The 17,045-nt window shown below is 43.2% G+C and overlaps 1 protein-coding gene across 2 annotated transcripts in view; it reads right to left on the reverse strand.

Moving 5' to 3' along the window:
- ttc13 (tetratricopeptide repeat domain 13) overlaps positions 1-17,045 on the reverse strand; it is a 52,758-nt gene that overhangs the window by 10,360 nt on the left and 25,353 nt on the right. For both annotated transcript variants that reach the window (XM_055639268.1, XM_055639269.1), the window contains exons 12-17: positions 16,419-16,575; positions 14,393-14,523; positions 11,845-11,977; positions 6,131-6,223; positions 4,304-4,387; positions 2,010-2,094 (exon numbers count right to left, since the gene is read on the reverse strand). In XM_055639268.1, the coding sequence (XP_055495243.1) occupies positions 2,010-2,094; positions 4,304-4,387; positions 6,131-6,223; positions 11,845-11,977; positions 14,393-14,523; positions 16,419-16,575 (683 nt within the window). The remainder of the gene's footprint in view (positions 1-2,009; positions 2,095-4,303; positions 4,388-6,130; positions 6,224-11,844; positions 11,978-14,392; positions 14,524-16,418; positions 16,576-17,045) is intronic.

Genomic DNA, 17,045 nt, shown 5'->3' on the forward strand with positions numbered 1-17,045 from the left:
GGAGACTATAGGACTATAGTTCCCAGACTATAGGATTAGGCTGGGAACAGAACAGATACAGTAGACTGAAAAATCTCCTTCTTACACGTGAATTTACTATGATTTTAGGATTCATCACGAGGCAAGTAACTCAAATTGAAACAGAGCAAAGCATTTAGAGAAAATATAGAAATAGATACAGGTGCACAACCTTTTATCCGAAGTTCCAAATAACGAAAAGCTCCGAATAGCGGAGATTTTTTCGGTCCTTGAAGAAAGGTCCTTGAAGACATTCACCGAGGGCGGCCCGCAGAGGTGACAGCGGAACCTCCGGTCGGTCCTCGAAGAAAGGGGAACTAAATCCCCATTCATAAAAGAGAAGGTGAGGGTATATTGCGCGGGAGGGTTAATAATTGACAATCTGCTGCTGCCTGCCCGCCGAGTTAAAAAGTTCCCACGGTAGACTCACGATACACAGTGGGCAGGCAGCAGCAGATTGTCGCTCCCTTCAGTTTCACCCCACCTACACCCCTCTGCTTCCCGGCCATGTGTGTGACCCCTTCCCTCCCCTCTCCAGCTCCCCGCCCATTGCACCGGCGCGGGGGCTTTGCACTGTCTTCACGTCGGCGATGCCAGCAGGTCAGTGCCAGTCACCGGAGACATCAGGACCAACGGGACACCGACCCCCAGGCCCACTGCAAGCACGGAGATCCCAGAGACCCACAGCCAGCAGCAGCCCAGCCCCGTTCCAACTCCAGAGGAACACGCTCCCCGTAGGGACAGAAGCTGATGGTGTGCAAGGTACGTCTTGTTCTTGGGGTTGCGGATGATGGGGCGCAGCTCGGGCTGTGACATCTCCGGCCACCCCCCTGTACAGGAGCTGAGACTGGGAACTGTGGAGTTGTTTGCAGTTGCAGAGGGAGGGGGCAAGGGCGGTACAGTTCCCAGTCTCAGCTCCAGTCCAGGGGGGTGGCCGGAGACGTCAGGACCAACGGGACACTGACTGCAAGCACGGAGATCCCAGAGACTCACAGCCAGCAGCAACTCTAGCCCAGCCCCGCTCCAACTCCAGAGGAACCCGGGTTGCGGATGAGGGGGCGCAGCTTGGGCTGTGGGCGAACTGCCACTTGTCGCTGTAGCGACCCATCGGGGAGCGGGTTCCTGTTGGTCCTGACGTCTCCGGCCACCCCCCTGGACAGGAGCTGAGAGACGTCAGGACCACCAGAAGCCGCTCCCCGATGGGCCACTACGGTGACAAGTGGCAGTTCGCCCACAGCCCGAACTGCGCCCCCTCATTGGGACATCGACCCCAGGCCCACTGCAAGCACGGAGATCCCAGATCAGCAACTCCAGCCCAGCCATGCTCCAACTCCAGAGGAACACGCTCCCCGTAGGGGCAGAAGCTGATGGTGTGCAAGGTACGTCTTGTCCTTGGGGTGGCGCAGCTCGGGCTGTGGGCGAACTGTCACTTGTCGCTGTAGCGGCCCATCAGGGAGCGGATTCCTCTGGAGTTGGAGGGACAGGGAGACACAGCAGCTTTTGAGAATGGTGGGCAATCACTTCCAAAGTTCTGCCCACACAGTCAGTACACCTCTCCTACACTTGTCTCCCGCACTAAGACCATCTCGCAGAGAATGATCCCAGCCTAACCCTCCCTATTCTCTCCTATTCTGCAAGAAAAAACTACATTGAAGACTCAAACTCGCGATCGAGTAACTGCCGGGATCGAGGAGCAAACTCGCGACCTTGCGGATATGAGCCGAGCACTCTACCACTGAGCCAGCCGTTAAAATCTACGCTAAAAATCTTCCATTCCGAAAGCCGAAAAATTCCGAATTCCGAAAGGTGTCTGGTCCCAAGGCTTTCGGATGAAAGGTTGTGCACCTGTACAAGTAAAATCATTTTGCATTTACTTATCGTTATCAAACTGAGATGCCTAGTCCCAAAGCCTGCTACGTTTTAATGACATTTCTAGATTGTTCAAGCATAAACTATTTTTAAAGCAAAAGCATTTTCCTTAGCAAAATTACTTTCATGATTGGGAGAAGGTCTTCCACTTTTTTTACTTTCTCCAGGGCAGTCCTCACTTCTGAAAGTCCTTTGGGATTGTTTGCACTAGAGAGGAGGAGGAAAAGGTTACTTTTTCAAAATGGTTATTTGATCACAACTATTCTAATATCCTCTATTCATTTTCGACATTCTTAAAAACTATAAAACTAGAAATCTGAAAAGCAGGAAAAGGTCAGCTTTGCGCATAAACATTCCTTCCTTTCCCCCACTGGCAGCTGCAAGAGGAGGAGAAAAAATATGGACAAAAAAACAAAGCAACAGTACGCAGGGAAACACTCTGGGGGAAAATTCTTCCATAAGATAGAAATTAGTCCAGCAAATGCTATATAACATGGTGTGATCCAAGATACTTCACATTGCCAAATAAATCAACCAGTGTGAAATGAAGCCACTTCATGATCTGCTTGACAACAGCAACACTCTAAACCAAGCCAAACAGGCCACAAAATGCCAATTCAGACTGATGGTCAGTGATGTGGCTAATGTGAAGGAACAGTGCTCATTTTCACTAAGAATAGAAAAAAAGTTTCCTGCTCCCAAAGATAATGACCATAGCTGGAAAATCAATGAACGGGCATACAAAGCAAGGAAGATATAGGACACATCTCTTAATAAAATAGGTCATCAACACTCCTTTCTTAAAACAGGTAGCTCTGTGCAATAAGCTGTTTTCTTTTGTTACAGATCATGGACTAAAATATATACTTCAATCCAAAGGATGAATGAAACAGTTGGGAAAATCCTTTCAAACTTATAACCACCCAATACAAACCCCATGAAAACACTCCAAAGCATGCAACACACAACTAGCATACTTATTCCATTTGAATGCAAAAACTATTTGCTGCATTTTCAGCTCAATTGATAATCAAGTACTTTGGAAATGCAGGGTCAAAAGTTGGAGTTCCTGAAAGATTTAGTTTTAAATTGCACAAAGTTGGCAGAGATATTTCTATCATTTTTAGCCACGGGCGAGGTATTAGAAGACTAGAGGATTGTTAATGTACCTTTATTTAAGAACTACAGGCCAGTAAGCCCATCAATAGTGGTAGGTAAATCACAAGAGTACTGTTCTGAGGGGTAGGATCTACCAGCATTTGGATAGGCAAGGACTTTGTGCCTGGGAAATCATGTCTTATAATATTGTTGAAGATGTCACCAAGAGGATCAACAAGGGTAGTGGTCGGATCCCTTGGGATCCAGTGACCTCGCAAACTGGATAAAATATTAGCTTTGTGGGAGAAGGCAGAGATTATTAGCAGATTATTGTTTTTTATATTTTAGGCCTGTGACCAGTAGGTTGCCGCAGGGACTGCCAGGACAACCGTTATTTGTTGTCTGTATTCAGAATTTGGATGACAATACAGTTAACATAGTTTATGAATTTGTGGATGACACCAAAATTAGTAGTAGTGGACAGTGAGCAAGACTATCTAAGATTACTAAGTATCCGGATCAAGTAAGGAAGTGGGCCAAGCAATGGCAGATGGAATTTAACAAGAGTGAGGCAATGCATTGTGGCGAGTCAAACCAAGGCAGGTCTTCACAGCAAATAGTAGGGCCATGAAATGCGTAGTCTTGCAGAGTCAGATGGGTACCAATATACAATTTCCCGAAAGAGGTGACACAGGCAGACAGAGTGGGGTCATACTTTACTTCATCAATAAGGGTACAGAATGCAGGAGTTCAGACTTCATGCGACAGCTGTATGAAATGCTGTTGGAACTACACTGGGTGTGCAGTTCTGGTCCAGCTGCAGGAAATATGACATACATTTGGAAAGGGTGTAGAAGAGACTAACCAGGATGTTACCTGGACTTGCGGGCTTGAATTTATAGGGAAGGGCTATGGAAGGCTGGGACTTTATTCGCTGGAGTGGAGGCGGCTTAGGGGTGACTTCACAGAGGTAATAAAAATATTCAGGCATGGATGAGGTGGAATTGTCAGTCTTTTTCCCTCAGGATAAAGGAGTCCTAAATAGATGACATAGATTTAAGGTGAGGGGAAAGACTTAAGAGACCCGAGGGACAATTTCTTCACACAGTGGGTGGTGTGTCTATGGATCCATAGTAAGGCTTGTGCCTGTCGCGTAATGATGGAATGTTAAAATGTGGTTCTACTTTGGTAAACTATAGAATGTATCATTTTTAGGTCACATGGGTGAACCATTTTGTCAAATAAATGCTTGATTAAAATAAATATTTGAATGCTGATAGTTAATTTAACTCTGCAAAATAAAAGGAAAGTGAATTACCCATGATAAACAAGTATTCTGTCTTTTATAAAATTCAGTATTTTGTCAAAATATGCCAGGTACCGCATGTTAATGATTTGACCCCTACGGGAAAAGAAAAAATAAATATTAATGTTCATATACAGACAATATTTACACAACCAACGAGCTTCAGATAATTTGATTGTGGTTATGTAAAGTTAGAAAACCACCATGAATACAATATGCCTACATTGGATTGTTAGGTTTCTGTATACTACAAAATCACACAGAACTGAAAGGCAACTGTTCTATCTTCAGGTAACATGATAGTTCTTGTTACTCATTAAATGCCAAAGTACCGTCTTCACATTCACTTACTGTCCTTTGCAATGTACTGGTGAGTTTTGGAATTTCATCTCATAGATTTAAAGCAGGAGGAAAATTGTCCACTGCCCACAATGTTGCAAGATGTTTGTTTTCAGCTTTCTTGACAATTTCTAACATTACAACTGTAACTATACCTTAAAAGTACTGGCTACATTCTGAGCTTGGGAAATGCAGTGTGTTTTTTTAATTTCAAGGCCATGATACACAAGATGTACATCTGTAACTGAAGATCGACACAAAATGCTGCAGTATACTCAGGGCGAGAAACAGCTTCTCTGGATAGAAAGAGTGGGTAACGTTTCAGGTCAAGACCCTTTTTCAATACTGCCTGTCACGCTGAGTTATTCCAGTACGGGGCGGCATGGTGGCTATGCGGTAGAGTTGCTGTCTTACAGTGCCAGAGGCCCAGGTTCGATCCCGACTACGGATGCTGTCTGAACATTCTCCCCATGACCTGCGTGGGATTTCTCCAAGATCTTCGGTTTCCTCCCATTCCAAAGACTTACAGGTATGTAGGTTAGTTGGCTTGGTGTATGTGTAAATTGTCCCTAGTGTGTGTAGGATAGTGGTAATGTGCGGGGATCGCTGGTCAGCGCGGACTCGGTGGGCCGAAGGGCCTGTTTCCGTGTTGTATCTCTCTAAACTAAACTAAACTCCAGTATTTTGTGTCTAACTTCAGTTTAAACCAGCATCTGCCGTTCCATCCTACACATGTACAGTTGTAACCTGTGCACCATATTGAAAACAATGCTCCCATTCATTTGCATGCATCACCAGTTGTTCTTAAAGATCGTGGTGTGGTGATATTGGGTTTATCCACCAAAGAAATCATTGAACAAGGAGCAGTCATCATTAAACGGGTAGGATCACGCAAGTTGATCACAAATCAACATATAAGAAACATATGTACATATGGGAATGAGTCGCTTAGGCGCTAGGAGCCACACTGTCAGGGCACAGGGAGCTAATCTGGCACTGTTTCAATCATGAAATTCTGCATTACCCTACACAAAAGCTGCAGCAATAGAAGGCTCCATCATCTGTGCTTTCAAGGCAACAACAGCAATTTGATATCTCCCCACTAAATGAAGCCCATGCCTGCACGCAACATGACCAAGGCAACATTCAGACATAACTTTATATTTGCCTGCTATGTAGGTAATTTCCCCGTTTAACATCACATGAAAGATAGCACCGACAAAAATGGTCAAATCTGTTCTTTGTTGCAATAGGTTGTCGATTATCACCTCTGCTTGACCTCTGAATTTACTCCCACAGTGCTAATAGGGTAGGCAGATCCAGGATTTAGATCAGGGACAGTGAAGAATTGTGTGCAATTTAGAGATGGTGGGGTTCTCATGCATCTAATCCCCTCAACCTCCTGGGTGGACAAAGTTCCATGGCATAATGCACAGAGTGGTTCTCTTTGGCCAAAATTTCTCTCTCAATCATATTTTTTTCCGCAAAATCAAGATGTACCTTATAAGGTTTATATGATTATTAAAGCCACGGCTGAGGCTTTGAGGTGGCATTTGGTCCAACCACAGTACTGGCTGATCTGGATCCGCAATCCTAAGGTCAAAAGGCAAAGGAAAGCCAAGTTAATTTATGACAACCTTCCAACCACTTGCTTATTAATGCTCTACCCAAACCTGTCAGCATAGCATTCAATAGAAAAAGACTTTGTTGGCAAAATAAATAAATGCTGCACAGCCAATGGTCTGTTGAAGGGCACATGGGGGGGGGGGGGGGGGGGGGGGGGGGGGGCAGCATCTGCAAATTATGTTCTTGATAAATCCAGAAATTGGCCATTATCTACTTTATATTTCTTTCACGAGGGCAGAACCTCCTGCCAAGTAATGCATTACAATAACACAAAGAGATGCCAAGTAGGACAATCGACCCACCATCCCCATTCTGCTGTCCATAAGCATTATACCTCATCTTTTAATTCAGCCAAATTTTCCTGCATTAACTTTAAATTTGCTTAATAAATTAAAAAAATCATCTATCCTAATGGTCAGCAACCAAGTCTCTACAGCCCCCTTGGGCATTTCCAAATATTCATTATCTTCTCAATGAGCTATTTCATGCCCCCATTTTGAATCTCCATCCTTTGAGACTGTACCCCAGCATCCGCCTCAAAGAATTAATATATTTTATGCAATCACAACTCCGTCTCACTAACAGTCTCTGCAATCTCAGGAAGACTCTCCTATTGAAATTCTCTTGCAATAAACGCCAACATTTCATCTGTGATGTGAACCATTTGCTTCACCTACACATTAACTTGGAGCGTTACGAAACACTCCAAGGCCTTTCTCCTATCCCTTCTCACTTTCCCCTTTTGCCTTTCCGTTCTGAAAGGCAAGTATCCTGGATAATTTAATTCCTGACACAATCATTTGTCAAACATTTGTCAAACAATGTCTCTATAATGACCATCAGATCGTAACCATTTACAATAAAATTGCAAATAATTTGGCATACAGTTCTTCACAGATCCCAAATGTTAGCCGGACGTCGAGAGTACAAGCAGGGTTTGCAGCCAGAGTATGGACGAAGAATGTCAGCAGGTTTACAGTTGGAGCTGGGATCCAGAGTAGTTCCCACTCCCTTTAAACCTATGAGGTTTATTGGCCAATTTATTATACTATCACATAACGTGTAAAAAAAAAAAAATATACACCAATCTCTGAACCACACATTCAATTATGATCTTGTTGATTCCATATTTTGTTTTGAGGTTTTTGTTCCAGGATGGTTATGAACTAATTCCTGGTCCACAATCCACATTCGTTAACTGTAAATGTCACTAGATAGCAAATGCAATATTTTATTGGGTATTAATAGGAGGAACATCCAATCATCTGGTGCATGATTACTAGATGTTACAAACTTCTAAGGATTCCCAATTAAATGAGTTTTACTGTGCACTCTATACTCATGACTGTTTAGCCGGACAGAGTGTGAACTCAAGTTTGCTGACGACACCACCGTTGTGGGACGAATTACAGATAGTGATGTCAGAGTATAGAAGTGAGATCGACCGATTGATCAAATGATGCCAGCACAACAACCTGGCTCTCAATATCTGTAAAACCAAAGAGCTGATTGTGGACATTGGAAGAGGAAAGACGAGGACCCACAATCCTGTTAATATCAATGGGACAATGGTGGAGAGAGTCAAAAACTTCAAATTCCTGGGTGTGCACATTTCCAAAGATCTTTCCTGGACCCAGCACACTGATGCAATTATAAGGAAAGCGCATCAGCACCTTTACTTCCTGAGAAGATCGCGGAGATTCGGTATGTGAAAGAGGATTTTCTTGAACTTCCACAGGTGCACACTACAGAGCATATTGAGAAACATAGAAGATAGGTGCAGGAGTAGGCCATTCGGCCATTCGAGCCTGCACCGCCATTCAATATGATCATGGCTGATCATCCAACTCAGTATCCTTTTCCTGCCTTCTCTCCATACCCCGATTCCTTTAGCCACAAGGGCCACATCTAACTCCCTCTTAAATATAGCCAATGAACTGGCCTCAACTACCTTCTGCGGCAGAGAATTCCAGAGATTCACCACTCTGTGTGAAAAACGTTTTCCTCATCTCGGTCCTAAAAGATTTCCCCCTTATCCTTAAACTATGACCCCTTGTTCTGGACTTCCCCAACATCGGGAACAATCTTCCTGCATCTAGCCTGTCCAACCCCTTAAGAATTTTGTAAATTTCTATAAGATCCCCCCTCAATCTTCTAAATTCTAGCGAGTACAAACCGAATCTATCCAGTCTTTCTTCATATGAAAGTCCTGACATCCCAGGAATCAGTCTGGTGAACCTTCTCTGTACTCCCTCTAGGGCAAGAATGTCTTTCCTCAGATTAGGAGGCCAAAACTGTACACAATACTCCAGGTGTGGTCTCACCAAGACACTGTACAACTGTAGTAGAACCTCCCTGCTCCTATACTCAAATCCTTTTGCTATGAGAGGTTGCATCATTGCCCGGTTCGGCAACTTGAAAGTCCAGGAGCGGAAAAGACCGCAAAAAGTTGCGAACACTGCCCAGTCCCAGTCCATCACTAGCTCTGACCTCCCCACCATCAAAGGGATTTATCGAAGACGTTGTCTCAAAAAGGCAGCCAACATCATCAGAGACCCACACCATCCTGGCCTCACACTCATTCCACCACTGCCATCGGGAAGAAGGTACAGGAGCCCAAAAACTGTAACGTCCAGGTTCATTCCCTACAGCCATCAGGCTATTAAACACCACAACTTCATATAAGCTCTGAACAACAATAGATTAAAATAATAATTATTATTATTGCACTATTTGTTTTTTTTTGTTTATATATATCTTTTTTTTATTCTGAGTATGTGTATATATACACACGGAACTTTTCTTTTCTCTCTCTCGTTTATCATATCATACTATATTTACATATTCTGTTGTGCTGCAGCAAGAAATAATTTAATTGTTCTATCTGGGACATATGACAAGAAAACACTCTTAACAACGAGTTCCTTTACCCTATTATGAATGCTGCATGCATTTAGCGAAAGAGACTACAATGCTCTTTGTACTATTTTTTCTAGTAATGACTGTAATCTCTTGTTTACATTCTTTATCCCTCCTTAGAAACTCGGGTTATCATTACTCATTTCTGTAAGCACACAACTGCCTAACCTTCCTTTTTAACCTTCTAAAATTCCCCTCATATAGAATCCTTCTTGCGTTTCTCTACTATTTAGCGTACAGCCTCATCTAAACCCAATGATTGATTCACTGGTCCCAGTTTGATTCAGGTGATGTGCAAGTCAAGGGAACAGCTCCCCCCTTCCCCAGTGCCAACACCAGTGCACGATGAATTGAAACACTTTTCTTCCACACAGCCTCTGAACCAGGTGCGGAAATCCTGGGGGTGGGGCCCAGGGGGGACGTGTTTCCCCCCCCCCCCCCCTCCCGTTTTGAGAGGAGTGGGACGAGCACCCTCATTTTTTGTAATCCGGATTTTAATCTAATTTTTTGTAATCCGGTGAAATCTCCCCTTCCCGCGAGACAGTGGGGGTGGGACTACTGATCGAGGGTGCCGATTGGACGAGAGTTACGACAGTCAGCAGGCAGTAGGGGCGGGACATGATGATTCAGTGCGATGATTGGAGGAGGGAGGAATCGGTCAGAGGCGGAATTCGGGGGGTGGGACGGAGGATGGAGCGCAGTGATTGGAGGGAGACGTGCCCAAGTCAAAGGGTCACAAGCAAACAATACTCTCGGCAACCTTGGACATAGACCTGCGCCTCATCCGCAGCCAGGATCGATCCCGGCTCTCCAGCGCCGCAATCGCTGCCGAACCGCCACTGTCCCCATCCCCAACCGAGTGTCCCCCCCCTCCTCCTCCCCATGCCCGGGGTGGCCAGAGACGTCGGGAGTCAGGCGGGAGGCCCACAGCCAGCGCAGAGAAGCAGCGCTAAATCTAGCTCAACTCTGCCTGTCCCGCCAGGTTAACCTACAGCCCTGTCCGGACTTACAGGAAATATGGCCCAGGCTTAAAGCCAGCGTGGAGAAGCAGCGCTAGCTCCACGGCTCCGGACTGGTGTCCCATCAGTGCAAGCAGGGCTGTAGGTTAACCTGGCGAGACAGGCTAGCTGGATTTAGCGCTGGATTAAGCTGAAATTACCATTCACAGGGCCCACGGCTGAAGCCTCGCGTGAGTGTGAGTGTGCGCATGCGCGCGCGGCCGCCAATAAATTGTGTCCCCCCCCATATTTTGATAGCGATTTCCATGCCTGCTCTGAACCATAATTCAGCTCTCTGATCTTGTTGGTTTCATGTTTTGTTCATGGCTAGATAATTGATTTTGGAGGATCTTGTTCCATGTTGGTCATACCATCAATCCTTACAGTGCATTCAGAAAGTATTCAGAACCGGTCACTTTTTCCACATTTTGTTACGTTACAGCCTTATTCTAAAGTTGATTAAATTCTTTTTTTATCATCAATCTACACACAATACTCCATAACAAAAGCGAAAACAGGCGTTTAGAAATCTTTGCAAAATAATTAAAAATAAATAACTGAAATATCACATTTACATAAGTAAGTATTCAGACCCTTTGCTTTGACACTCAAAAATTGAGCAAAATTGTCCGTAGACCTCCGAGACAGGATTGTGTTGAGACACAGATCTGGGGAAGAGTATAAAACAATTTCTGCAGCATTGCAGGTCCCAAACAGCACACCGGCCTCCGTCATTCTTAAATGGAAGAACTTTGGAAACACCAGGATTTTTCACAAGAGCTGTCCGCCCGGCCAAACTGAGCAATCGGGGGAGAAGGGCCTCGGTTAGGGAGGTGACCAATAACCCGATGGTCACTCTGATAGAGCTCCAGAGTTACTCTGTGGAGATGGGAGAACCTTCCAGAAGGATAACTATATCTGCAGCACTCCACCAATCAGGCCTTTATGTAGAGTGGCCAGACGGAAGCCACGCCTCAGTAAAAGGCACATGACAGCCTGCTAGTTTGCCAAAAGGCACCTAATAGACTCTCAGACTATGAGAAAGAATATTCTCTGGTCTGATGAAACCAAGATTGAACTCTTTGGCCTGAATGCCAAGAGTCACATCTGGAGGAAACCAGGCACCACTCATCATCTGGCCAATACCATACCTACGGTGAAGCATAGTGGTGGCAGCATAATGCTGTGGGGATGTTTTTCAGCGGCAGGAAGTGGAAGACTAGTCAGGATTGAGGGAAAGATGAATGGAGCAAAGTACAGAGATCCTTGATGAAAATCCGCTGCAAAGCGTTCTGGGCCCAAGACTGGGGCGGAGGTTCACCTTCCAACAGGACAACAACCCTAAGCACACAGCCAAGACCACGCAGGAGTGGCTTTGTGAAAGAGCTCAAAAATAATCTAGAGTTAAAAATTATACCCTTCAGACATCTTTAACCAGGAAGTGCAATTATAGGCAATTCCAATAATGGAACTTGTTTTTAGCACAATCAATCCATCTTACTAATTCTGCTTTTAAATTCATGTTCAGGCTCTTACCATTCTTCATAACTATAATTATTTAGCCACTGCAATGTTGTGATTTGTGTGAGCAGCAATTGTTTATGTTATGGTACACACATTTATTTTATCTCCATTTTAGTATGATCCCACCAAACCTCATTATACCATTACCTCCTCCATTTCACACCAATATCAAACATGTCCTTCCATTGCATCACTCTGGTTTTGCCAGCAACACGGATTTTTGAATTTGCCCATGTTCGTTGTATAACCTGCATAATTTCTAATGTTGCGAGTCCCATAGCTGAAAACATATAATAAAAAGATACAATTGATTAAAAAATGTTCTGTCATAAATATTCAAATGTAATTCTTGGTGGGATTGATTATTTTATTCTGCATCCTTCTGCACTGCACAAGTGAAGGAACAATGCTGGCAACTCTTTAAGTGGGCTCTTCACAACCCAGCCGAATCTTCTGTCGTTTTTATGAAATATAACACCTCAGAAAACCAAGCAAATTTTACATAGCATTTCCCTTACCTAAAGGCATGTTAGAAACTAGAGAACAGTGAGAAACCTTGTACATGTAGTTCCTTTAATGTAGTTAATTTGTTCAAGGCTCTTCATAGGGCCATTATCAGGATTTGACACGAGGATTTACTTGGAGAGATGACCACAACCTTGGTCAAAGTGGATAGTTTCTTGGAGTCGAGAAGCAGAGAGGGTTTTCTTTGGGTGGGTAGTGGAAGGGGAGAATAGGGTAGGACCTCAGCAGCTTAAAACAAATCCACACTGCTGGGATGAGCAAGAACAAAATTCTCAGAGGTTTGGAAACCTGGAGCTTAGAGGTAAAGAGTGACAAGACTAAAATAAATATTTAAAAATAAGGATGGAATTTCCTTAATTGAAATGTTCTTCATCTGGCCACCAGGGTTTGACAGAACACGAGGATATGAATAGCAGAGCTTAAGATGAGCTCAGTTGGAAGAAGACAGAAGTAAAGAGTCTGGTCAGGAGAGCCTTGGAATAGTCAAGTAACAAAATGTGAGTTTGAACTTAGGAGCAAAGCTCAAGCCCATCACGGATTTTATGCAATCAATGATAAATCTTCAGTTAGCTTTTTTCAAGTGCTTGTGAGAAACCAACAATATGCACAATTTCTACAAAGATTTTATGTTCAGAAGATACATGGAAAATTGCACAGAACAGTCTAATAGTGCAGCCCCTCATGAAAGGGTTATCAATTACTTTGTAGACGTAAAAATCAGAACAGCCATGGTCAGGCCCTGGAAATAGATGCTTTGTAGGAACATCAATGCAGGGTTAAAATCCCATGGCATGGGGAAAATAAAAACAGCTTTACTTTAAATACACAAAAATATTAACAAAAACCATAAATCAATAAAAGGTGTTGAAGGCAAAGTGAAATTTCAAAGGTTGCAAAGGTCTTTTATTGTCACATGTACGTATTAATGAATTACCATACAGCCATATGAAAAAAAAGCAACAAGACACACAAATACATAAAAGTTAACATAAACACCCACCATAGCGGATTCCCCACATTCCTCACTTTGATGGAAGGCAAAAAAGTCCAATCTTCTTCCTCTTTATTTCTCCCGTGGTTGGGGCAGTTGAACCATCCATCGGGACGAGCAAAGCTCCCGCAACTGACGGTCGAAGCTCCCCCGTCGGGGCGATCGAAACTCCCACGTGAGGGCGGTTGAAACTCCCGTGGCTTGGAGTTCCCAAAGTCGGTCTCTGACTAGAGACCGTGGGCTCCGTGATGTAAGTCCGCAAGCATCCACAGTTGGAGAACCGAGGTCGATCCCTGGTAAAGGGATCGCAGGATCCAATGTTAAAATCCCAAAGGCGCCCGCGGTGGAGCTGTCAAAAGTCTGTCTCCAGCAAAGGTGCCAACTCCTCGATGTCCGGGCGCAGTGCGGACAGAGATACAATATGGGAGAAAAAAAAAAATCGCATCTCCATCGAGATAAAAGATTAGAAAAAGTTTCTCCCAACAACCCCCCCATTCCCATAAAACAAGCTAAAGAGCACTAAAAACATACATTTAACACATACTATTTAAACACAAAGAGGGAAAGAAGGAAAGGACAGACAGTCTGTTGGTGAGGCAGCAATTGCTGGCGCCATTTCAGGCATTTAATGAAAGGTCCAAACATATGACAATAATGAAAAATAACAGACAGAACAGCTCAGATACATGGATTTATAGCTGCAGAAGTTCCAATAGTATAGTGTACAATGTACAGTGATGCCAAGAAATGAAAACCCATTGTGAAAAGTCATAGATGTTTCTTGTGAAACTTGAAGTTGCCAGCCACTTTTGGACACAGTTGATTAATGGTGATGATACGTACATGTATACACTTCAATTATTGCATAGTTACCCAAATGCTTGCAAAAGATTTGTAGTGACAGAAAAAACTTGAGGCATCGGCTATTTCTGTTAGAGCTACCCGAGTTTAAAGTTTAAAAGTTACTATTGAGCAAAAGGGCAACTGGCTGAACCAGCAATCTTTTCAGCAAAATTCCAAATCAAAACACGCTGCATTGTGATAACCTTAAAACGTTACACTTAACACCACCTCAAATCACATTGTTCACTTCATCAATAAGAGGGGTAAATTCAAGGGTTGAACAGAGCTTAAAAACTATTCAGAAACTCACAAATCCATCCGCATTTTCCAGCTCACCTCTATGTATCCTTTTGTTTGGAAGAAAGCCTGGTGTGGCATATTGCATAAGTGAACCCAAACGGTCTGCAGTGCAAATTAGCCCTTGCACATCTTCACTATAGCTCTCAAATTTCTGAGGTAGAACATCCCTGTAAAGAACATCAGCATATTACTTACAAGAACTTGCATATGTCAATATGGATGACATTCGAAGCATATATGAACCTATTTCATTAGACCCATCTCAATAAACACTCTTCTATTTACTGCCAATCACATGTGCAATGACATTTTTCCAATGTGCTAATGTTAGGAGCGGGGATTCTTTTGATTTACCATTGTGCATTATTTTTTAAACATAGAAGCAGGAAGAGGCACGTCCCCTTCGAAAGCTGCCCCTCTACCTTTACGTCCTCCCAGTCAACGCGTTTACGGCTGATCTGCCTCAAACTTCATACCTCCCCTAGACCACCTTGCTTCCCTCACAACTATCTTCTCCCCCCACCACCCCTTCCCCTCTACCCTGTGCCCTACCTGGACTTACATCCATTTCTCACCTCCCCCTACATTCCTTCCTCAATGTTCACAATTCGCAACTCTCCAGTCCTTGTCTTAAACCTTGTCTTAAACGGAGTCTGAAGAAGGGTTTCGGTCCGAAACGTTGCCCATTTCCTTCGCTCCATAGATGCTGCTGCACCCGTTGAGTTTCTCCAGCTTTTTTGTGTACCTTGTCTTAAATCTTGTATTTTCATCTCAGGCCTTTGTCCACCATATTCCTATCAATAATCACATCCCCTGTATCAACTGATTGTCTGCCAGACCTTGTCCTGCCTCTCTTCTCTTCCAGCGTTCTTCTTAAACATCACCTAAACTTGTACTCCAGAGATGCTCGAGAGATATTAACAAAAGTGCTGGAGCAACTCAGATGGTTACTGAGTTACTCCAGCACTGTTTTTTAATACTTTAAAATACTTCAATAAGATCAAGCATCATTATTCCGAACTCCAAAGAATATCAATCAAATTTCTATAGCTGCTCATGACAGAACAGCCCTAGCATCCCAGAAATCAGCCTAGTGAATGTCTTTTGGTCTGCTCCCAATGCTTGTATATCCTTTACTTAATTAAAACCACCAAAAAAAAAGATTGGTCCCCGTCTCTCCGAATCAATTTGTCCACATCTCACTTCTTCTGTCTACACTGGACACATTTATTGGGCATTCTGGGATGCCTTAATAATCCATATCCAAATATGGAGAGTGTGGCACTGGTGGTGGGACGGAAGAGGAAAACAGGAATTTCTAGACTTTATTCTAATATGTTTGATCGTAAATCGAATATCACTGTACCTTAATCGGTACACTTGACAATGAACAGACCTTTGAACCTTTGTATCATGATGTTTTTCTCACAAGATTTTAATCAATCTGTCTAGTCTATATTTAATTTCCTTTAAGTCTCCTTTAAGTGGAGGGGATCAAGTGCTCTAAATGCTCTTTATCCTCTCCACCAACATATGTTAAACAACAGCATTATGATCTTCTTTAGGACCTTTGGTGGTTCATTAGAAATCATATTTTTTCACCGGAGACAATCTCAGCATGAGAATTATCCCATTAGAATTAAGATAAAGTGAAATATCTCTCACAAAAGGGTTGTAAATGGAATTCCATCAAAGGCTGTAGATAGTTAGTCATTGATACATTTAAAAGACAAATTGATAGAATTGTGCACACTTTTAGAATCAAGTGAAATGGGAGGGATAGATGTACAATATCAGTTATGGTCTGACTTAATGACAGAGCAGATTCATGCGGCTAATGTGGCCAGCATTTACTCTAGTTTGTATATTCTTATTTATTTTATGGACAGTTTAACTATGTTTTTCAGTTTCATTTAATAGTTATCTTTCACAGTTAATAGTTATATTTCACAGCTCCAGCCTTAGACATTAGGCACGCCCAGTTAAAAGCTTGGCCAAGGAAACAAGGCAATCAACAGATCAGCAATTTTCTAAAATTGCAATTCTGTTTAATGAAACTCACTTTATATGAGGCTGTAATCCTGGTTGTTCTTCGTATTCTTCAATAAGGAAAGGAAGGTTCTTAGCCCAGTGATCCTTGAAATTGCCAGGAAGATCAACATCTATATTGTACTCAGTCACTGGCACATCGAGGTGTGCATGTAAGTAACGTGAGTATTCTGCAAAGGATTAGGCAAATTTAACCATACAAAAGCATTCTCACCAATTCAGAATAATGATTAGAATTCACACAAAATTCCAGTCTATTTAAGACACTATAACATAGCCACTCTGATTGTCAAGACTTCACATAATGATATCAAAAAAGTTTGCTATAACCTTCAAGTTACTGACCTATTTGTAACTTTACAAAACACTGGTTAGATTGCACTTGGAGTACCATGTGGAGTTCTGGTCTCCACCCATTGGGAAGAATGTAGTTGCACTGGAAAGACTGCAGAGGGGATTCACTAGGGTATTGCCTGAATTGGACGACTTTAGTTAAGGGAAGAAATTGGATGGCTAAGTTCATTTTCTCCGGGGGGGGGGGGGGGGGGGGGGGGGGGAGGAGGAAGGGTTGGTCTGATAAGAGGTATATAAAATTACAGATAATCAGAATATTTTCCCTATAGTATTGAAAACATGAGGC

This window comes from Leucoraja erinacea, chromosome 8, assembly GCF_028641065.1.
Source record: "Leucoraja erinacea ecotype New England chromosome 8, Leri_hhj_1, whole genome shotgun sequence".
Taxonomy (NCBI): Eukaryota; Metazoa; Chordata; class Chondrichthyes; order Rajiformes; family Rajidae; genus Leucoraja; species Leucoraja erinaceus.